We start from the raw sequence: 24,124 nt of genomic DNA on the forward strand, positions 1-24,124 counted from the left end.
TGGTAATTTCATAGGGATTGCATTGAATCTGTAGATATTTGGGGTATTATAGTCATTTTCACAATGTTGATTCTTCCAATCCAAGAACATGATATATCTCTCCATCTGTCTGTGTCATCTTTGATTTCTTTCATCACTTTCTTATTTTCTGCATACAGGTCTTTAGCCTCCTTAGGTAGATTTATGCCTAGATATTTTATTCTTTTTGTTGCAATGGTAAATGAGAGTGCTTCTGTAATTTCTCTTTCTGATTTTTCATTGTTGATGTATAGGAATGCAAGAGATTTCTTTGCATTACTTTTGTATCCTGCAACTTTACCAAGTTCTGTGATTAACTCTAGTAGTTTTCTGGTAGCATCTTTAGGGTTTTCTATATATAGTATCACGTCATCTGCAAATAGTTACATTTTTACTTCTTCTTTTCCAATTTGGATTCCTTTTATTTCTTTTTATCCTCTGATTCCCGTGGCTAAAACGTCCAAAACTGTTGAATAATAGTGGGGAGAGTGGGCACCCTTGTCTTGTTCCTGATCTTAGAGGAAATGCTTTCATTTTTTCACCATTGAGGATGATGTTGGCTGTGGGTTTATCATATATGGCCTTTATTGTGTTGAGGTAGGTTCCCTCTATGCCCACCTTCTGGAGAGTTTTTATCATAAATGGGTGTTGAATTTTGTCAAAAGCTTTTTCTGCATCTATTGAGATGATCGTGTGGTTTTTATCCTTCAATTTGTTAATATGGTGTATCACATTGATTAATTTGTGTATATTGAAGAATCTTTGCATTCCTGGGATAAACCCCACTTGATCATGGTGTATGATCCTTTTAATGTGCTTTTGGATTCTGTTTGCTAGTATTTTGTTGAGAATTTTTGCATCTATGTTCATCAGTGATATTGGCCTGTAATTTTCTTTTGTTGTGACATCTTTGTCTGGTTTTAGTATCAGGGTGATGGTGGTCTCATAAAATGAATTTGGCAGTGTTCCTCCTTCTGCTATATTTTGGACGAGTTTGAGAAGGATAGGTGTTAGCTCTTCTCTAAATGTTTGGTAGAATTTGCCTGTGAAGCCATCTGGCCCTGGGCTTTTGTTTGTTGGGAGACTTTTAATCACAGTCTCATTTCAGTGCTTGTTATTGGTCTGTTCATATTTTCTGTTTCTTCCTGGTTCAGTCTTGGAAGTTTGTACTTTTCTAAGAATTTGTCCATTTCATCCAGGTTGTCCATTTTATTGGCAAATAGTTGTTTGTAGTGGTCTCTCATGATCCTTTGTATTTCTTCAGTGTCAGTTGTTATTTCTCCTTTTTCATTTCTGATTCTGTTGGTTTCCGTCTTCTCCCTTTTTTTCCTGATGAGTCTGTCTAATGGCTTATCAATTTTGTTTATCTTCTCAGTTTTATTGATCTTTGCTTTTGTTTCCTTAATTTTTTTTCATTTATTTCTGATCTGATCTTTATAATTTCTTTCCTTCTGCCAACTTTGGGATTTTTTGATCTTCTTTCTCTAGTTGCTTTAGATGTGGGGTGAGGTTGTTTATTTGAGATTTTTCTTGTTTCTTGAGGTAGGATTGTATTGCAATGAACTTCCCTCTTAGAACTGCTTTTGCTACCTCCTGTAGGTTTTGGGTCATGTTTTCATTGTCATTTTTTTCTGGGTATTTTTTATTTTTCTCTTTGATTTCTTCAGTGATCTCTTCATTGTTTAGTAGCATGTTGTTTAGCCTCCACGTGTTTGTATTTTTTACAGCTTTTTCTTCCTGTAATTGATATCTAGTCTCATAGAAATGCTTGATACAATTTCAGCTTTCCTAAATTTACAGAGGCTTTATTTGTGACCCAAGATGTGATCTATCCTGGAGAATGTTCTGTGTGCACTTGAGAAGAAAGTGTATTCTGTTGTTTTTGGATGGAAAGTCCTAGAAATATCAATTAATTGCATCTTGCCTAATGTGTCATTTAGAGTTTGTGTTTCTTTATTTAATTTCTGTTTGGTTGATCTGTCCATTGGTGTAAGTGGGGGGTTAAAGTCCCCTACTATTATTGTGTTACTATCAATTTCCCCTTTTATGGCTGTTAGCATTTGCCTTATATATTGGGGTGCTTCTATGTTGGGTGCATAGATATTTACAATTGTTATATCTTCTTCTTGGATTACGCCCTTTATCATTATGTAGTGTCCTTCCCTGTCTCTTGTAATAGTCTTTATTTCAAAGTCTAATTTGTCTGATACGAGTATTGCTACCCCAGCTTTCTTTTGATATCCACTTGTGTGGAATATCTTTTTCCATCCCCTCACTCTCAGTCTGTATGTGTCCCTAGGTCTGAAGTGTGTCTCTTGTAGACAGCATATATATGAGTCTTGTTTTTGTATCCATTCAGCCAGTCTGTGTCTCTTCTTTGGAGCATTTAATCCATTCACATTTAAGGTAATTATTGATATGTATATTCCTATTACCATTTTCTTAATTGTTTTGGGTCTGTTTTTGTTAAGTCTTTTCCTTCTCTTGTGTTTCCTGCATAGAGAAGTTCCTTTAGCATTTGTTGTAAAGCTGGTCTGGTGGTGCTGAATTCTTTTAGTTTTTACTTGTCTGTAAAGCTTTTAATTTCTCCTTCAAATCTGAATGAGATCCTTGCTGGATAATGTTGGTTGTAGGTGTTTCCTTTTCATCACTTTAAGTATAGCCTGCCACTCCCTTCTGGTCTGTAGAGTTTCTGCTCAAAGATCAGCTGTTAGCCATACCGGGGTTCCTTTCTATGTTATTTGTTGCTTTTCCCTTGCAGCTTATAATGTATATTCTTTGTATTTAATTTTTGATAGTTTAATATGTCTCTGTGTGTTTCTCCTTGGGTTTATCCTATATGGTACTCTCTATGCTTCCTGGACTTGACTATTTCTTTTCCCATGTTAGGGAAGTTTTCCACTATAATCTCTTCAAATGTTTTCTCAGACCCTTTCCTTTTCTCTTCTTCTTCTGGGACCCCTATAATTCAAATGTTGGTGTGTTTAATGTTGTCCCAGAGTCTCTGAGACTGTCCTCATTTCTTTTCATTCTTTTTTCTTTATTCTTCTCTGTGTCAGTTATTTCCACCATTCTATCTTCCAGGTCACTTATCCGTTCTTCTGCCTGTCATTCTGCTCTGCATGCCTTCCAGAGTATTTTTAATTTCAGTTATTGTGTTGTTCATCACTGTTTGCTCTTTAGTTCTTCCTGCTCCTTGTTAAGTATTTATTTCATTTGCTCCATCTGTGCCTCCATACTATTTCTGAGATCTTGAATCACTTTTACTATAATTATTCTTAATTCTTTTTCAGGTACACTGCCTATATCTTCATTTGTCTTGTGTGTTTTTACCTTGTTCCTTCATCTGCTGCATCTTTCTGTTTTCTCATTTTGTTTAACTTACTCTGTTTGGGGTCTTCTTTCCTCAGGCTGCAGCATCATAGTTCTTAACTCTGTTGTCTGCCTCCATTCGGGAGGTTGGTCCACTGGCTTGTGTAGGCTTCCTTGTTGGGGGGTGAGGGGACTGGTGCCTGTATTCTTGTGTGTGGAGCTGGATCTTATCCTTTTGATGTGTAGGTCCACGTCTGTTGGTGTGTTTTGGTGTGTCTGTGAGCTCAGTGTGACTATAGGCAGTGTGTCTGTTAACGAGTAGGGTTATGTTCCTGTCTTGCTAGTTGTTTGGCTTGAGGCATCCAGCACTGGAGCTTGCTGGCCTTTGGGTGGAGTTGGATCTTAGTGTTGAGAATGAGGCCTCTGGGGGAGCTCTTGCTGATTAGTATTCCATGGGGTCGGGAGTTCTCCAGTGGTTCAACATCCTGGACTCAGCTCTCCTGCCTCGGAAGTCCAGGTCTGACCCCCAACTGGGGCACCAAGACCCTGGAAACTGCACAGCACGGAGGAAAAGGAGTAAGAGAAGAGAAAAGAAAAAAGAAGAAAGGAAAAGACAAAACCTGCCAGTGTTCAGAAGGTGTTCCACATGTGTATTTTTGATGTATTTGTGGGAAGGTGATCTCCACATCTTCCTCCTCTGCCATCTTCCAACCAGGGCTGCAGACACTTTAGTGTGATCAGTTCCTTGCTCAGTGAAAAGTTGCTGGGTTCTTAGACTCCCCAGATTCTTCACAAACAGGGGTGGAAGTGAAAACTTAGGAAGTTCAAGTTCAGCATTAATACCAAGGACTTGCCACCAAAACTTCCATGTACTTTCCTTACATGGTTTATTCCTCAGGAAACACCTCCTGGCTTAGTCCCCAGTACCACTTATAGAAGAGGCTGTCTTTGCTCCATTGTACCTTCTGGCTTCCTTTGTCATGGATTAGGTGACCACAGGTGGGTGGGTTTATCTCTGGGCTTTCTATCCTGTTCCATTGATCTATATTTCTGTTTCTGTGCCCATACCATACTGTCTTGATCACTGTAGCTTTGTAATATAGCCTGAAGTATGGGATCCTGATTCCTCCAGCTCTGTCCCTCTGCCGAAGACTGCTTTTGCTATTCAATGTCCTTTGTGTTTCCATACCATCTGTAAAATTTTTTGTTCTAGTTCTGTGAAAAATGCCATTGGTAATTTGATAGGGATCGTATTGAATCTGTAGATTGCTTTGGGTTGTATAGTCATTTTCACAATATTGATTCTTCCAGTCCAAGAACATGATATATCTCTCCATTTGTATTGTCTTTGATTTCTTTCATCAGTGTTTTATGGTTTTCTGCATACAGGTCTTTTGCCTCCTTAGCTAGGTTTATTCCTAGGTATTTTATCCTTTTTGTTGAAATGGTAAATGGAATTGTTTCCATAATCACTGTCTCTGGTCTTTTGTTGTTAGTGTATAGGAATGCAACAACAGATTTCTGTGTATTAATTTTGTATCCTGCGACTTTTCATTGATTAGCTCTGGTAGTGTTCTGGTGGCATTTGCACAAACTGCAGATCACATCCCCATGATCGGCCCATGTTATGTTTTTGGGAAAACTATACGGGAGGAGACAAAACTATACAAGCTGGTCCTAAAGAACATGAATAAACACATACATCCATGTACACTATGGGCGCAGTGGGAAGATTCTGCCATCCCCCACACCAAGGTCAGGATATGCTGGCAACAGCGGCTCACTTCACACACACCCCTACACTGGGCCTAGTGTGTGGCAGCAAGTGACTGGGTGATGAGGACCAGCGTGCAGGGTTTTAAACTAGGATTATGAAGCTGCACAAAACTAGAAATAGTGGGCAAACAGACCAAACCAGCACTTTATTTTAAAAAGTTTTATTCTGCAGATTTAGAAATTTGAGATTTTTTTAATAACTGCAAAAGAAATTCAGTCACACCTAATGATTGATTAACAGAATGTAAGTGGTGTATTATCTAAACAGAAATCGTGCTCATGTGCCATAATAAATTGTCTATTAGTAAAAAAATACACTTTAGGGCACAGCATCGTATCACAAATTACATTAGGGATACTTTGCAAGAATTTATTCAAACTAGAGAATTCTGAGTAACTGTATCTTGAATGCAGCACTTAAAAATGTAACAACTCTGTGCATTCTTTTTCTTAAAAAAATGACCTTGTGTGTGTCATAGAAATGCTGCTTTATTGCTGCAGAGGTCAAAGTTCAAGGCTCAAGAGGTACAGGAGAGAATACAAAGGTAGCCTTAAGAAACTTGGTTTTGTTTATGTATAAAAAAGGTAAAGTTTATAAAAGTTAATTTACAAACCAAGAACAAAGTGGTATGCACGCCTTATGTACAAGCATCCTTAAAACGTCAAAATTTTTCAGATGCATAGCCAAAAAAAAAAAAAAAAAAAAAAAAGGAAAACCACCACTGCCCATTGCCAAAAACAACAACAAAATAAAACAAAAAAACCCAAAACAAAACAAAAACCCATCCCAAATCACACCATTATTTTCTTCTGGGTGATTACACATTTCTGAAACCACCAAATCCACAATTTACTCAATCTTTTTCATGATACAGTATCTAGATGCACACAAAAGCCATAAAAACTTGGTAATACACAGACAGAATGATCTAAGAATTAAAAAACATGAGGGTAAGGCATTCCTGCTGGTTAGTATGTCTGTGGTGATATGGTTAATTTATAGATCCAAAGAGGCCATGGAACCAGTCTCACATGCTTTGGTGTCCTTCCCTAAGAAAAATGAGTTTTCATATACAGTAAATAATTGTCTTCACTTGACACACCACCCCCCCTCCAAAAAAAGGTTATAAATTCCCCTTGCTGTACATTTCTGTTAAATCCACTACACTGGTTATATATTTGAGGTGCATTTTAAAAATGTGTGCGTATTACCTCATGCATAATAAAATAAATGTGTATGCCAGGCCAGGGCCATAATAAAGTCTGAAACAGTGTACTTTGGAAAGAATAGAACTCAAATGCACCCCATTTACTGGCTGGTATTTTAACGGAAATCAATATGTGAAGTTAAGCAGTGACCATATAAAAGTACACAACTCATTACAAAGCATCACATCTTGGAGCCTGCAGCCAACACCAACCCCTAACATGCAGCGGGCAGCGTGTTTCCCAAGCACGGCTCAGGGGATGCTCACTCAGCCTCTCCAGTCCAAACAAAACGTGTGACACTAACACTGCAGTATCAACTCTAGGAAAAGTATAATACTTGACAGAGTGGTTCCATTTAGATTTAGTAAGTTTAACCCAGTTTCACATTATTAATCAAGTTCCTATATTTTAAGAATTAAAAGTGGTCAATCAGGACAGAAACACAGTTTGCTCCAACAAGGTAATTTGGATCTCCAGGAAGACACTTGTTTTGCCAGGTTTTAGGATCACCTATGAGAGAAACAAAAAAGTTCATGTCACTTCTGGCTGGTTAAACTGCTATCTGTAATGCTTTGCAATCAGGAGGCAAACATATCACACATATATTTAGATACAATTTTCCTCCATTTCTTCAGCATACTGCACTTGTACCAAAACTCTTAGTGATAAAATTTCACAGGAAACCCACTGGAATCTAATGATTCAAAAGCTACTGCAAATTTCTCTTTTATTCTTTGTATTTTCAAGCTCATACCTTTTAAAAAATGAATTAAAAAGTTAGGATGATCATATGCCTAGGACAATTCCAGTTTGCCCCTGAGTCTAAACACTCATTAACAGTACCCTTCTTTCACTTTCAGAAGTTTAGACAATGATCATATGATCACCCTTCATTTGAGCTAAGTATGAGAACACATTTCTCACACTCAATAAACCAAATGAAACCCTGAACATGCTGCAGAATTTGGTTCCTAAAGAGCCTCCTCCCCTTCACCAAAAAAAAAAAAAAAAAAATCAGTAAGATTGGGCCACAGCTTCTCAGCCATCCATGATCCTGGTGTACAACAAAAGCATTTATGATGCTTCCAAAAGTCACTGAACTGAGTGAGACCATGAAGCAGGGCCTGGGTGTTAGAGTTTTTAACCAGGTGATTTGAGATTTGCAGCCACAGCTAAGAAGCCCTGGCAGTGGACTCAAACATGAAGAAGGCAGGGACGGCCATACGTCTCTGTTGCATTTACAACAAGTGACAGTCAAAGCTGCTGCCTTGACTGGTAAAGCAGCAGTTCTCCACCAGGAGCAGTTCTGCCCACCAGGGGACAATGTCTGGAGCCGACTTTGCTTGTCACAATTTCACCAGGGAGGCTGCTAAACATCCCACAGGGCGAAGACTGAGAAGCCGTGCAGACAGTAAGCCGTCCATTACCTAAGCAACGTCTGAGTCATGGTGGGCTCAGCAGTTTAAAACAGAGGGGTTTAACTTCACAGGTACATGTGGGCTCACACAATACTGCAGATAAGTTGTCCAGGCAATGAGACAGAGTTATGACAACTCTTCAGAAACACCTTATCTTTAGGTTCAAAATTCTTTCCAATATACTCATTTTTCTTGGAATTAAGTCAGTAGCTATCAAAATCTACCCTTGACGTTTTAAAACAGAAATTTATAATAGCTATAATAGCAAAAGCATTCCAAAGCCATACAGAATTAAAATACATTTCTCTTCTAGGTGTACCCTGTACTCAAATTAACACAGGAAAAAGTTGTTTTAGTCTAACAAAATAACTTATGTTCTGTGGCACAAAACAAATTATATGAAGCATATTGATTTTTTCCTATCTGGAAAGAAAGATGAGTTAAAGGACCCTCAACCTATTTTGGATTAGAGGTCAATCACAGCCCATACTAAAACCTACCAGAATATATGTTTTAAATGCAGTTTTATTAATGTTAATTCATTAGTTCAAACTAGGCTAATAAAATGTTCCTCAGTGGAGTCCCTGAAGAAATAGCTTTAATATCTAGTATGTAAAAATTAATTCATTAACTTTGCCCAGAATGGGGTATTTATGAATCTATGTAATATTTTTATGTTGGGTAGTATTAAAATATGCTGTTTACACTATAAAACACTTTCATACTGTACCAAACTAGAACTGGCATAATGTTCATCTGATTTATCAAAAATTCAGAACTGTAACTGAACGTGATATAGAAAAAAACAATTTAAAGTGATCTATACCAAAAATATAGAAAGTTTCTAATTGACTTTACTCTGACTCAGTCACCCAAGGAAATGAGAAATGTGAAAATGCAATGGAAGCTTTGAAATTATGATCTGGACAGCAAAAAGCCATTTAGAGTTTTACATGGAAAAATCATGGCCAAGTATGATCACAGTGGAAGGTCTTTTATCTGTCAAGTTTCTCTGGTGTATATGTGTGTGTGTGTGTGTGTATACACACATATGCACACATCTACAAAGTATATATATACACTGTGTGGAGTATATATATACACTTTGTAGATAGAAAATAAAGAATGGTAATCAAAAACAAATTATTACACAAAGGAATCAAATCATTTTATTAAGATGAAAATGCCTATATATATGTACGACAGTATCAATTCTCCCAGCACATCTTAAAAATTTTGAGAGAACAAATAAATTTGTTGAACACCGAGAAACACTCAACCTTTGGCCAAATCATCAACGTTTCAAAAGCAGAAGCTTCTCTACCTTTTAGTTTTCATTTACGACATATGCACCACAAAGAAACTCCGCAACACTGGTGATGCCCACAAGGCCATAGGAACAGAGGGAGGATCTGCTCACAAACAGCATGGGTGGCTCCATCAGCCCAGGGGTCAATCAATGATAGCACCCAAAGCCCCCGAAGGACAGAGTGAAGACAGCATACCCGACGAGGAGTCGGATGATTTTAGAGCAAAAGACCAACCGTCAGGAGTCATGGACGCACAGTGTGGTAAGCGCAGCTCCACGGGCTTCAGGAACTTGAGGCCATGGGGCCCGCACATCACTAAGGGGCTCAGCAGGGTCTCGCCTGGTGGGAGTGCAGAGAGAGAAGAGGTTAGTTAGACGGCCAGCTTCCTTCTAAACCCCCAGTTCTCCTCACCCTCCTTCTAAACTATATGCTTTAAAGCCAAAGGGGGTTAGTTCTCCACAGTAGCACTGACCAAGAAAAATGTAACAGGAGCCACAGATATAACTTAAGATTTTCCAGTAGCCACAGTATCACCTCACACCAGTCAGAATGGCCATCATCACAAAATCTGGAAACAACAAATGTTGGAGAGGGTGTGGAGAAAAGGGAACTCTCCTGCACTGTTGGTGGGACTGTAAGTTGGTACAGCCACTATGGAAAACAATTTGGAGGTTCCTTAAAAAACTACAAATAGAACTACCATATGATCCAGTAATCCCACTCCTGGGCATATACCCAAAGAAAACCATAATCCCAAAAGAAACTTGTACCATAATGTTTATTGCAGCACTATTTACAACAGCCAGGACATGGAAGCAACCTAAATGCCCATCAACAAATGAATGGATACAGAAGATGTGGCATATATATACAATGGAATATTACTCAGCTATAAAAAGGGATGAGATGGAGCTATATGTAATGAGGTGGATAGAACTACAATCTGTCATACATAGTGAAGTAAGTCAGAAAGAGAAGGACAAATATTGTATGCTAACTCACATATACGGAATCTAAAAATGGTACTGATGAACTCAGTGACAAAAATAAGGATGCAGATACAGAGAATGGACTGGAGAACTTGAGGTATGGGAGGGGGCGGGGGGGTGAAGGGGAAACAGACGAAGCGAGAGAGTAGCACAGACATATATATACTACCAACTGTAAAATAGTCAGTGGGAAGTTGTTGTATAACAAAGGGAGTCCAGCTCGAGGATGGAAGATGCCTTGGAGGACTGGGGCAGGGAGGGTGGGGGGGACTCGAGGGGGGCGGGGTCGGGGAAGGGAGGGAGTACGGGGATGTGTGTATGGAAACAGATGATTGAACCTGGTGTACCCCCCCCCCCCAAAAAAAAAAAAAAAAAGAAATCCAAAAAAAAAAAAAAAAAAGTACAAAGGAACAGATGAAGTCAATTTTAATATTTTATGTAACCCAATACATCTAAAACATTTCAACATGTGATCAATATACTGGAATCTTTGAAACTGGTGTGTTATTTTACACTTCTAGCCCATTTCAATTAAAATAGTCATGTTTCAAGTGCTAAATAGCCACACGCTGCTGGTGGCCACTGCATTCAATCACAGCATTCTTGTGGTGTAAGATACACTGAAGCATTTTACAAGTGTTATTTATATCTTGCGTTTTTAATGTTGTATTTGCTACAGACTTGGTTTAAGGGAATCATGCAGGGCCAACATGTTAGTATTCTGGCAAAATGTAAGAAAAAGACCTAAAATAATGTATTTAAGGAAGCAAAGCACTTGCTAAAATATTCTAAAAGAAGTTTTAACATGGTTCATTATCATAGCATCCTGAGAGAGCCAGGAAGATCGTGAAAAATAAGAGCATTCCTAGATTCCTGAAGCAGCTCAGAAACGCGTACCGTGACAGCCAATGGGGATATTTCCTCCCTCTGCTGCACATTCACTTGTGCTAGGTCTGGGGGGTGAGGAAGACCTAACCCGAGAGCCTTACATTCCACCAGCAGGTGACAGCACAGAGCAAGGCCTTTGGAATAGGTGTTACCTAATCCATCTCCAGCATTGCAAGGGGTGAATGACTCAAAGACAAATATAGTGAAGTCAGCTAAGACTGGCCAGCAGGTAGAGGAACACCCAATGACCTGTCCCCTGCCATCACTCACTGTGAACACAGTGCAGGCCCTCTCCTCCACAGTGCTCATTTGAGAGGCCCTCCCTAGTAGAAGGAACTTGAGGGTGGCCAGGGTGGAGGCAGAAAAGAGGTCTACAGTATCCCGTCAACGGAGCACACAGGGCAACTCGAGTTATTAAAACTAAGGAGAAAATCACTCACTCACCTTTCTCCTTATCCAAAGGTGGGAGGATGCTGTTGTCTCGGCAGACCTTGAAATAGATTTCCTGCTCAACTCCCTCAGGAATGGCCCCTTGTGGGATAATTATACTAACACCGGTTTCTATGGAACTTAGCACCCCACCGTTGCTGTTAAACACGCCACGGGCTGTGGCCACCACCGTGTGACCATCCTCATCTTCATCCTCTTCTACGGCTGAGGGACTGAGAGTTCAGAAGTGAGTACATTCCTATTGACATACAGGAGCTTTCACTGCTATTCTAACAGGTGGTTTCATTCTATTTTTATTTCTCTGTATAATCAAGAAGTTACTTACTTTAGTAAGTTTGCAGTGACAGACTTTACTCACCAGGATAACTAAGCATGTTCTTCCTGGAGAAGGCAATGTCATTGTTGAAGGTAACTACTCAAGTTACCTTCATTACTGATTTTTGCAACGAGAAGTGCAAAGCCTGATACATCGCTCACCCAATATTTTGCATTCATGAAACTGGTGTTCTAAAACTGATGGCATGTCATGGTTTAAGTGGTAGCATGCTTTTTCCTTCTTAGCGATATGTAAGACAATGGTGCATCTCACAACTGAGGGCATCTTAGACCTGATAAAATACACTGATTAGGCTAGGCTCTCGCTCTCTCTCCCCCGAGGATATCTGGTGCGCACACTATGGCCTTCCCTTCCCTGAGCACAGACGCCCAGTGCGTGAAGTAATACAGACTCTGGTGTGGGCAAACACTCATGCAGAGGAGACAGTCCATTCACGTGGTTACACAAAGACACCCAAAGCACAGGGGAAGTGGTTCCGATTTTCCTTCAAAAGTGGAGGCTCTCAGGACTTCTTGAAGTAAAGTTTTGAGCCAGGACTAAAGGTGAGTAGCAAGATGGGCTGACAAAATCAAACGAAGCGCGGGGAGCTGCAGCTTAATTCCTGTGTGGCCAGAGTGATGGGGATGGGACCCTCCCGGAGGCAATGACATCAAAGGACCCCTGTGAGGGGAGTCTGCTCCTCCATGTCCCCCTGACTGTCCTTCTGCTCGGGAGGCAGCCTGTGCAGGTGGTCCACCAGTGCTTTCTGCGTCAGTGGCTTAGGGAGGCTGCTGTGTGGCCAGCACAGGTCTGGTGGGTCACCGTGCAGACTAGGCAGGCAAAGGGTGTATGGAGCATAGCTCCAGGCAGGCTGGCTTCCTCTCGTTTGCTCAGCCATCTGACCAAAATTTATAAGAAAGCTGCTAAACAACCATTTTTGAGGTTATTACACCTTTACTTCCTTTCAACCTCACTGCTGAATAATAGTGGATGAGGACTACAGATACTCTGTTTTTGAGATAGTCTCCAAACGTGCCTCCCCAGCTGGAGGCCAGAGGTCACGGGAAGCCAGGGCTGGTTAGGAGTCTGGCTCTGAGGTCAGACGACCAGGGGCTGCACCTAGGCTCCCTCAGCCCACTGTGTGATGCTGAGTGAACTACAGTGCCTCTCAGCCTGGGTTCCTACACAACATGGATGATGAGGATGCCTGACCAATGTGAGCACCAGCTTTAGTACCTCTTAGCATGGCAGTCATTCCAACATTTTGTAAAACACCATTCAGCTTAAAACTTGAGTTGAAATCATCAGTGAAGTCCCCAAAACTACACCAAACTCACATAAGACACATCACCAGGCCAAGAAAAAGGTAAAAATCTTACCTCACAGGCACAGCTTTAGGCCCCGTGCTGATACTGTTTACTTGATATTTAGGCTTATTGTCTGCATGGACAGAGAACGTCTCAACTCCACTGTCAAACTCTGGAGGCTGTGTGGAACTGTGCGCCTTCACCAGAGTTTTCGGAGAAGTGGGGGCTTTGGAAGACAAGTCAGGTTTATGTGCAGTTTCACTCGGCAGGAGATTGTGATTGAATTTAGGACTTTCAAACTTGCGTTCGAACGGCCGCGCAGAACTTGTGTATGGTTTTGGTGTGAATCGATTGTACACTGGAGTGATCGTTTTCTGAGCCTGTTCAGCCCCATTAGCTGGGCCTTTATCTGGGAAACTTTTCTGGGGGTAGAAAGCAGACTGGGCAGTGGCGTCTTCTCGGCTGGCTGGTCTATAAGCTGCTGGCTTATTCTGAGATGGAGGTGGGTCTGGTTTGGACACTAAAGAGTTCTGAAAATCCAACGACACGGAATTACCTGAAAAAAAAAAAACACACAGAGGTATTTTTAAAACTTCCTGAAAACAGAGTATAATCTGTAAAAATATGCAATTACTAGGTTCTACATCTGAAACTAATATAATAAGTCAACTATACTTCAGTAAGAAAAATAATAGATTCAGTGGCCTGAATGAGAAAAGAATTAGAAATCCATCTCTGACTGTAATAGTTTGTGACATGGAAAAGCGGTTATAACAGGTCACGAATAAAATCTATCCAGATGAGTAATTCATTCATGAAAGTATCAACAAGTGATATTCTGTGGAAGACTATGGTGTCCATGATTCTAAACTAAGTTTTTAGGAATAAATCTTGAAACAATTTTTCATCCATACAGAAAACAAAAACCAGAACGCCTTTCCTGACACAAGTCTCTAACAGCCGTCTGACATTTCTCCTATCTTAACCTGTCCTGGTGTCAGAGTCAATGCTGAGTCTGGGTCGGCAGTCTGAGGATGGCTCTTGATCCCTGGTGACTGTGCGTGACGTGGAGGGACCAGGAGGTAGCACAGACACCTGGGACAGTGTTTGTGCACCTGCTGCCTGGAGTAAGGGTCATGCGGCTCAGAGTCCTGGCTTCCAGAGACTGGCATCAGAGTGACCCTGCGCTCCAGTGTCCATAACAAATTAGAAACTGAATGAAAAAACTGGCTCTGTTTAAAAAAAAAAAAAAAAAAAAAAAACAGTAGTACAAAACTCACTGTAATTAAAGTTAAAGAAAATTCACAGACTGGGAAAAGCTATTTGCATGTATAACTGATTAAAAAAAATCAGGATCCAAACCTATAAAGAATATCAATATGTCCGTAAGAATCAACCAACAGGAAAATAGGCAAAGACCTGAACAGGCCAAAAATACAAGACTAGACTAACCAGTAATCATACAATAAGATACTTAATATCACTTAATTAGGAAAATAGAAAACCAAAAAATACCATTTCACATCCATTAAATTGGCAAAACTTAAAAGTTCGACAATGCCAAGCATTGGCAAAGCTGTGGAATAACCAGAAATTGCTACTTACAGATCTTCCTTGACTTCCCATGGGAGGCTGGAAGTCAAAAACGCGCTTAATACACAGAACCTACCAAACACCATAGCTCAGCCCAGTCTCCCTTTAAACGTGCTCAGGACACTCACACTAGCCAGCCTACAGTTCAGCAAGATCATCTAACAGTGTTATAATAAAGTGTTTAATGTCTCATGTGATATATTGAATACTGTTCTGAAAGTAAAAAAAAACAGACTGGCTGTCTAGGTGTAGGATAGCTGTAAGTGTGTCGGTTGTTCACCTCCAAGATGGAGCACCTGACTAGGGGCTCTGCTCATGGCTGCTGCCCAGCTTTACGAGAGACTGTACTGCTTATCCCTAACCCAGGAAAAGACTGAAATTCTAAGTACACTTTCCAGTGAATGTGTATCACTTCTGCACCACAGTATAAGTCCGAGACCCTCTGTACCACTGGTGGCAGTGTAAAATAGCACCAACTGAATTCTACAAAATAATCAAGGAAAAAATATCATCAGTGCTATACAAACTCTTCCAGAGGTGAGAGAAAGAGGAAACATGTCCCTTCTCTCTTTTATGAAACTAGCACAACTTTGATACCAAAACCAGACAAGGACATTACAAGAAAATAATAAACCCAAATTCCGTGTGAACATAGTAATATAACTTATTACTATCACACAAAAAAGGAGACAAATCTTAGGATCATCTTAGGCCCTCTGCATCCACGAATGCAGAGCCCATGGACATGAAGGTCGACAACACTACAGCTGTTATACAAGGGACCTGTGCATCTGCAGATTTCAGTGTGCAAGGGGGTGGGGAGTGTCCTGGAACCAATCCCCTGAGGATACCAAAGGACAGCTGTATGTAAAGAAAAAACAGCTGACCAAATGCTTTCAGCAAACTAGGACTAGAAGGGAACATTCTAAACGTAATAAAGGGCACCTACAAAAACCCCTACAACTAATGTTGCAAGGGTGAAACATTCAATCCTTTCTCCATTCTCCCCAAAATGGAGAACTAGCCAAAGATGTCTGATGCTACCATCACTTCTACTCAACATTTTACTGGACGTCTCAGCCAGTGCAAAAAGGCAAGAAAAAGAAGGCATAAGGTTTGGAGAGTGAAAATTTAAACTTTATCTGCAGACATGATACTGTGTAAAGAAAATCCCAACAAAGTAATATCAAACTATACCCCTGAGATTGGACACCTACTTAAATACAGAAGAGCACTGTTTCTAATAGCAAAACATCACCAGGAGGTGGGTGAACTGTGGTATATCCTTTGAAAGCACCAAATAAGAAGAGAGTTGTTAAGGGGTGGCGGTAACAGTCCCTTCCAGGGCATCTGATGGCCGTGGAGCTGGGAAGCTGGTGTGAGGAGGCAGCAGGGTCAGAGGAAGCTGTTTTTAACAGTAGAGCAGGCGACCCACACTTGCTGGAAGGCAGAGGGAAGGATTCCATGGAAAGCGAGAGAAAGATGAAGGAAGTAGGACTGGGGGAGAGGAGCCAGGCCAGTGGCCTGGGAAGAGAGCTCAACGTGGGAAAGGAAGACCCATTACTGTTCAGAGATGTGAAGGAGAAGACATGGGCAAACACACAGGGACACCAGCCTGGAATGAACACGCTGGAGCTGATGGGATCTATCTCGATGAGACTTTGCCACAGAACAGAAACACAAAGACAAGGTGCTCAGGGATACTTACTATGTGAAACTCTATGGCTTCCCTATATCCACGTGTGAAGATGGACATCACCATAATTGTTACAAACCACCAAATATTTAGTTTTGGACGTACTGGTAAACAAACATTATTTCCAGAAATTGAGCTATGTTAATGAGACAGATTAAACTCTATTCAGCTAATAGGCTAGTTCAATACAGTGGTCATATTCATAAAAGAGAAGATGTACTTTTAACAAAACCCTTATTTTTCACTGTTCTCAGCCCAGAGGTTTCGAGCACGTATTTTTAATCTTGTAAGTATGACTCTATTACAGCAGTCCTGCCAACTCCTGAGCCGCCTACCTTCACTGTGTGCCCCCTTGGCATGCGTGTGAAGGCCGAAGGAGGCACTGGGGCCGGGCTGGGTGGCCTGGCTGTACTGGGCGGGCAGTGGCGGAGGAGGGGGTGTTGCCTGCAGTGGGTCATAGCGCTTCTCCCCAAATGACCTGTCCACAGCTTCAGCCTCAGCAGACTTCCCCCTGTAAAAAAATGAGGTAATGCCGACATCTGAAGATCGATACACATTTACAAGACAAGTTCCCATTCTTCTAAGTATCCCTAAGTTGTTTTTTCTTTTAACTGAGAATTTCACAGTTTATTCTCATGAGTATGGGTACTTTACTGAAATACATAACCAAGTTCAACCATTCATCAGCACAGAGATGTAGACAGCACAGATATTTTAAGAATATTAATAAAACACCCAAAAGATGGCAACCAAAAGGCAGATGAAATTCTGGATATACTTGTAATATTTAATACTGTCGTTAAAAAAAAACAGTAATGGTTAGCAGCTTTAACAAAGTCTTGCAAATATTTTGGAAAGTATTTATTGGCCCAAATCCTCCTTAGATTCCCTTCTGGTTTTGTATCTAAGGCATGAAGCACCAGCTCCTGCACGGGCTGGGCACCACAGAAGATTATATCACGGGCCAGGGGCTGGCAAGCCTTTTTAGTTAAGGGCTGACAGGAAATGTTACTGGCTTCTTGGTCCATATGGCCTCTGTCACAGCTATTCAAACTCTGCCCCAAAGCAGCCAAAAACAACATGTAAATGAAAAGGTACTGCTGTGTTCCAGTAATGCTGGACATTTTTTTACTTTAAAATTTGCCCTTGATTTACCCAATTAATTTTTTTTGTTTAGCAATTCCTAGAGTAGCAAATATTGCTTGATTTTTAAGGCTCATTTAAATCAAATTGTGCCATGTATGCTTATTTCTTCAGATTGCCAATTGTTAATATGTAACATGTAAAATTCACACAAAAGAAATCTTTAAAACAGGACCCATAATTGCAACACTGCCATCTGAGCTCTGCAGAGCCAAAGCTGCACCAGCTTTACGTGCACATGGAGTCACACAGACACTTGGAATGTATGTTCACAGAAGGCTTTTGTCGCAGAGTCTAGTCTTATAATCAGCTTTAAAGCTACACCGTTATCTCATTTTGGGTGTTTGGACTAAGCACTGAGGATGATGTTAACACCTGCAAGTGCACGTAATGCCAGTGCCACAGCGAGGGACCCTCACGTCACAGCCTCACACCAATGCCGTCTTACCACGTGACGCTCCTTTCCAAGTAGCCAGAGCTAGTGTAAGAGCCAAGAAATCTAGGTGATAGCAAAGCAAGCGCAATAGAAAGATGAAAGAAAATGGTCAATCTAATAACTAAGTTTGCAGCAAACAGAACTCAAATGTCATTTTAAAACTTCAACCAAAACACACATCCACCATTTCAGCACACTTTGGTCTACACAAGAGAACATCACTCGCCCTCATTTAGCTCGGGACATCAGCAGCCTGTGATGATGTGGAATGCAGCCAGGCCCCGCCCACCACACACAGGGCTCTGGTGGCAGCACTGTGGCTGAGCTTTACCCCTCGGCCCACTGCCCACTCCTAGAACTGAACAAAGAAATGAGGTAAGGAAGCAGGAGCTAAAGAAGTGGGGATGGGTGCTCTACTGAAAGAAAGGGGGCTAGGCAAAGAAGTTCTGAGTGAAAACACAAAGAGAAGTGATGCAGCACCACAGCTAGCAGGGTGTGGATGGAACCTCTGAAACCTGACGACATGATTGACGTGCGCTCCTTCCAAGCCCGGACGACGAGGCCCACGGTGGGCAGGGAGCCGACTCCCTCGGCCACTAGGCTGTCTCATGTAATAATGCCACGTGCACACAAAACCACCTAACGCCAATCTTACGCTTACCTCTTGTAAGATGAAAACCACAAACATTTACCTCAAGACCTGGAAGTCTCATCTTAAGTTGAGTCTTCAGAGGTAAATATTCTGGTGACAGAAATCCTGAGGGAGATGACTCGCTCTCTGAGCTGACACACCACAGACCCAGAGGGAGCCTACTCTTCTAGCCCTGGCTTAGAGTCCTGGCAACTCCTAACTTGCTTTGGAGGTGATGTCAGGGCTACTGTCACCTCACCTCCCCCAGTGTCAATCTGGCCCAACAGGATTTTAAGACCGGGTGAGAGCTGCCTGCTTCTGGGGTATTTGTACTGTGCTAACAAAGACTCCTCCCTGCTCCAATCCCCACCATTTTTAAGGTGTGTTTTTAAGCAGAACATAAGCATGTTTTATCTGAAAGACAGTAACTTTGTTATTTCTATATTTTACTTTAGGGAATAAAGGCCTATAGGCAGTCTTTGGGTGACAAACAGTAAATAGTTTTGAGATGTAAGACAAAGAGGGGCCCATATTTTAAACTACTTTCCAATTATATTAAAGTTGTATTAATTGGGCAAAAGAGTAAAACAGCATTAGAAAGGGAAGGCATGGAAACAACTTCCTGCTGAGTCATCTTCTAAGACCCTTGAGTCTCCTTTCCAACTCTGTAACCATTAAAACCCTATATGGGATAATGCATCATTAATTCCATATACAAAGGAAGGAAAGGCATCCTAGTATCTATCTCAAGTTAGACATTCTCACCTCATAATACTCCCAATAGTAAACAGTAAAATCAAATGGAGTCTAGAGTGAATCCAGAGACAGATGTGATCTCTTTCTGTGAGACCTCTGCCCAGCAAAACCAGTCCCTCCGAGGACTGAGGATGGGAGGAGGAGCACGCACCAGGGCCTGTACTGAACCTCATGCACTCCCCCACCAAGTGGTCGGCAGTGTTCTAGACCGTGTCTGAAAGCTGAACATCATAGATAAATTATCAAGTCTTCTTTCTAGAGAACAAGATTAATACAGAATCAAAAATGCCTTGTCATCTGATGCCCTAGCAAAACTTAACTTACTTTTTAGACCTAAATGTATCCTTTTAAGGCTGTATTCTATTTAGCAAGTATGTAAAAGAATAAATCTCTCTTTAAACTGGACTCCCTTCTGAGAGGAATGAATGTGTTGCATGGCTTCATTAGAAATGGTGACGCCCTTCCACCTCAGAGAAGGTGACTCTCTCCAGATGCACTGGACACCTCTCTAACCTTGTGTTAGGGGAAGTTCACCACACTACTATAAGACCGTCTGCTTTAAACAGAACCTGCACTGCAGCAAAGTTTGCTTTCTTCTGTAGACCAAGATTTAAATGAGTGACAGTGGAAAAGGTTTTAAATCTTCATTTCAAATGATGTCTTAGACACAAAGTGGTAATTAAAATTGGGTTTTTAATATTAGGGGTTTTAAAGTATATTCTAAAAGAATTTTCACTGATCAGCAAGTGACAAATGGTATGTTCAGACAACCCCAAGCATCTAATTCTGAAAAAAATCTGTGCTTTTAAACTTAGGTGCAAGAGTGATTTGTGATGGCTTTTTAATGTCTCAACTTGGCTACACTGGACTACAGTCCCAGTTATTCAAACACTAATGTAGGTATCCAAACGGAAGTTATCTAGATGGGCCTTTTTCAAGAGGACTTAGCTTCCCTGAGCTCAGAGATAGCTCCGAATTTCCCTTCCTGCCCTGGCCCCACAACTGTGTAAACGAATTCCCTGTAATTAATCCACATTTGTTTTCATTCTTGTGGGTCTGTTCTGCTCAAGTATGAACCCACCTGTGCCTGTGTGGGTTTATACTCCACTCTCAGAACCAAATTCACCATCAGTCAGGGTTCAACCAGAGGCAGAACCACAATGGGATACAAGACCCACACAGGCACATGTGGGTTTGTAATTTGTACCCCAACAAAACCCACAAGAAAGAAAAACAAAAAACCCAGTAGACAAGCAAATAGAAGGGAGCAGCACAGAAGAGGAGAGAGACAAGTGGAAACTTGGGACTCAGTCCTAGCTCTGCCCCCGTCACTTGGGTTCCTTATGTTTACAACTGGACCAGAAATCTCTGAAGTCCCATCAAGTTCAAACAATAATAAAAGAAGTTTTTTCTTGCCTTGGGAAAAAAACCCAAACAACTCTTTAGTACCTTCCCTCAAACACTGTCACTCCCCAACATACTCCATTTATGTTTGAAAAACAAAAACAAAAAAAGGACGAGAACCAGCATTAAGTTTGCTACACAGAAGGGAGAGACTCTTAAAAATCAGTCTTAACCGTTTACCCTCTCTTACCTCAAAACGCTTTGATTCTTAAAACCCTTTGATTTTAACATCTTTTCTAATGCAAAAACTTCACATATGTGACACTCGAGGTTAAGAGCTACACAGTACACATGCTGCTGAAATGCTAAGAACCCAAAGAAATCACGTATTAAATAGTTAACTATTTCCCTTCAAATATACTGAACTCTGTACGACTAACTCCACTTTACGCAAGGTAAGTCTTAAAGGAAATAACTCACTTGGAAGAATAACTAGCAACCTGTGGCTGACTCTGAGAATGAACCGGCCTGGCAGGCTCTGAGAGGTGGCTGGCAGGGACGTGGGCAGAAGGCTTGCTCTCAAAACTTCTTCGATCAAAGTAGGAGAGCTGTTTTCGATAGTATTCTTCCTCTTCCTCAGGGTCATAATGATTTGACCGAACAATGTCTTCCGGTGGCTTCATTTGAGGTTTCTGCGGTTCGGGGATCCTGACACAATGAATAAATGGAACAACTTTTTGAGAAGTTATTTTGACAAAGAAAATGGATACATAACTTTCACTCTGACCTTCCACTGACTGCTGTGATTACTCAGATCTGACCAAGTAGTGCAGCAGTCAAGGTGGACATTCCCAGTCCCATGTCCTCATACATCATACTCAAAGGAAAGGGCAGCCCTCTCCTGGCCCATGAGTCCTAAACACAACGTGTCTGCTGAGCCTGATAATGACCTGGGTAGAAGCAGCTCATCAGAAAGAGAAAAGGAACGTAAGCCAGACAGTGGAGCACTTCCTCAAGTACAGGCACCCAGAGTCAGCAACAATGAAAACTGAGAACTGAAGAACTTTACACCAGGGTCAGTAAATGATCCTCACATATAAGAACTCTATGTCCAAAGTTCCAGAGGACATAGGAAGAACATGGGGAAGGAAGTAAATTATTAGCAAATTAAGGCATTGTTATAGAAGCCCTGCTTAGTAAATTTCAGAAACCTTGCATCAAAAATGGATTAAACTTAAATAGGTTTCACACCAACAAGGGGGGGCTAAGCTTTCAGTTATTACACACTTATGCTATGCAGAAGAGCTTATTTGCTAATGATTCCAGCTAATGGAGACACCACAGTTTACACTTTCACGAAGAGCACTAGACATCATTAAAATTAGAGGAAAATGTACATGTTGGATAGTAAAAAGTTCCTCTTTGTTACAAGCACAGATATAAGCGAATGAAACACATTAGGCCAACGAACTGTATTCAAATGCAGCTGGTCACTTAGCAGCAGCAGGACTGAGCCACAGCTAAGAGCACAGCTGGTGGGTTCCTCTCCCGGCAACTCCTCTCAGCCCCAGCCCTCCTGGCGCTGACGTGCTCAGTGCCACGGCAAGCACATGCTGTGTGCTCACTGAAGAATCAAGTTACTTATTTCATAGCTATCTAGAGTCTGTTTCCTCACCCCTAAAAACAGACAGTTTGCCTGTCTGAAAGCCCTATTAAACTAAAAAACATAGTCCCAAAGTTAAGGCTTTAAAAATTGTACTTTAGCCATATGCTAGAAAAGTATGTTTTCAAAACATCTGTTTACTGAAAGAATTTAAGATGTGTTACAGAAGGTATAATAAAGCTCTTTTTTCTTTCTAGGACCACTATTTTAATTGGAAAAGCTGGTAGATTTTACATAAAGACAAGTAATCTGCCTATCCCCGCCCCACAGTAAGGGGCTTGCTCCCCGACTGAAGGCCACACCCCCAGTCAGTTCCAGGCCACTAGCCCACAGAGCACCCACCTGTGCACTGTTCTGTCGTGTTCACTGAGCTGATTCTGAGCAGGGGCTTTAGGAGCCATGATGGGAGCACCTGCAGGTTTAGATGTGACTTCTGGAGGCTGCAGAAAAATAAGACACACGTGCCTCAGGGAGAGATCATGAGAAAACAGGCTTCGTTTAAGGGGGAATGGAGCGCTACAAAGCATTCTGATCGCTCGTCACTGAATATGCAGGAGAGACAGGTATTTACCTTGAAACCAGTGGAATGGTTTTCATCCTTCTTGTTCTCCACTGATGCAGACCTTTTATTTTCAAACATTTTCACTCTGGTGAGCACAGACTGCGGCTTCATCGCTGGGTCTTCCTCTTCCTCAGCCAGAGCTGGGGGTGGAGGCAGTGGTTTGGTACTTGCAGGTGGCACTTCCGGCTTGTGCTGAGCCGCAGGGCCGAGAGGTGGGGTGAGGGCAGCACCGTGGAGGGGCTCATAGTGGCCCGGGCCTGCTTTGGAGGTGAAGCCTTGGGGTGGGACCTGCTCGTAACTCCTTGGGTACTGGTCAAAATACTGCTTAGGCTCAGATGCCTTGAGGCCTGCAGAGGAGTAGGGCTGAGCATCTGGCCTGTATCTCCCGTGCACGTCATACCCAGGAGCAGGCTGCTCTTCGTGCCGCAGGGTGGATGTCCTGGGTGGCGGGTCGTAGCGTGGTCGGCTTTCATAGGGCAGAGGGGCTGACTCCTCAAAACGTGGGAAATACCCTCGTTCTGAGGGCTCCTCAGGATGCTGTCTGGAGTCAAGGTCTCTTGGATGCTGATTATCAAAAGAAGGCCGGGGCTGGTAGGGCTGTTTGTCATCATAATAGGACCACTGCTCCTCATATGCAGGGATGCGGTCATCAAAGCGCAGATGGTGGTCATAGTTTCGAGGAAACTGGTCCGCATAGTTTGAGGAGTCGTATCTGTAGGCGGGTTGCTCCAGGTCCCTGCTGGCTTGTCTCTCCGCGTACGGGGGCTGCACCTCATAGCTCAGGCTGGGCTCTTTGTCTGGCCTCTGCCCTGAGTGAGCAACAGCTGGCTGCTTCAAGACATGGTTCTGTCTCATCATCTCCTCAGGATAGGGATCCTTCCTATACACCTATGTAAAAAACTCACGCATAAGGACACAGGCTTGTTTCAAATTCTAGTCTATTTTAAGAGACAAACTATGATTTAATATGTAAAAGTGACATGGTCTACCATTTATTACCAGGACAGAAAGAGATTAGTGGAGAAAGCCAGTTTAAGTGAAAGCTCAAAACTTGTAATGCAAGTAGGGCCTTTTATGTTTCCGCATGTATCGATACTAAATGAAAAGTGAGTTAAAGATAATTAAGTTTAGTAGAAAATTAATGCACTGAACTGTTGTTTCCACTTGATTTGGACACTGAAAATAAAAATCAGAAAGAAAATTTATGGACACCATAATTTACAAAATATAAAGAAGTTTATAATGGGTCTGAACGACAGATTAAGAAATTCTGGAGGCTAAACATTAAAAGATAAAAATATTAAGTA

General features: G+C 41.6%; 1 protein-coding gene across 6 annotated transcripts in view; it reads right to left on the reverse strand.

Annotated features, from left to right (window-relative positions):
• Window positions 1-5,249: 5,249 nt before the first annotated feature.
• Window positions 5,250-24,124, reverse strand: part of TJP1 (tight junction protein 1) — a 107,707-nt gene continuing 88,832 nt past the window's right edge. For 3 of the 6 annotated variants that reach the window (XM_057720342.1, XM_057720344.1, XM_057720340.1), the window contains 8 exons: window positions 22,827-23,705; window positions 22,598-22,695; window positions 21,073-21,300; window positions 16,618-16,793; window positions 13,066-13,549; window positions 11,365-11,582; window positions 9,239-9,382; window positions 5,250-6,825 (listed from right to left, as the gene is read on the reverse strand). In XM_057720342.1, the coding sequence (XP_057576325.1) occupies window positions 6,731-6,825; window positions 9,239-9,382; window positions 11,365-11,582; window positions 13,066-13,549; window positions 16,618-16,793; window positions 21,073-21,300; window positions 22,598-22,695; window positions 22,827-23,705 (2,322 nt within the window). In that variant the 3' untranslated portion in view covers window positions 5,250-6,730. The remainder of the gene's footprint in view (window positions 6,826-9,238; window positions 9,383-11,364; window positions 11,583-13,065; window positions 13,550-16,617; window positions 16,794-21,072; window positions 21,301-22,597; window positions 22,696-22,826; window positions 23,706-24,124) is intronic. The other 3 variants (XM_057720343.1, XM_057720341.1, XM_057720345.1) reach the window with 3 other exon arrangements.

This window comes from Hippopotamus amphibius, chromosome 2 (genome assembly GCF_030028045.1).
Source record: "Hippopotamus amphibius kiboko isolate mHipAmp2 chromosome 2, mHipAmp2.hap2, whole genome shotgun sequence".
Classification (NCBI taxonomy): domain Eukaryota; kingdom Metazoa; phylum Chordata; class Mammalia; order Artiodactyla; family Hippopotamidae; genus Hippopotamus; species Hippopotamus amphibius.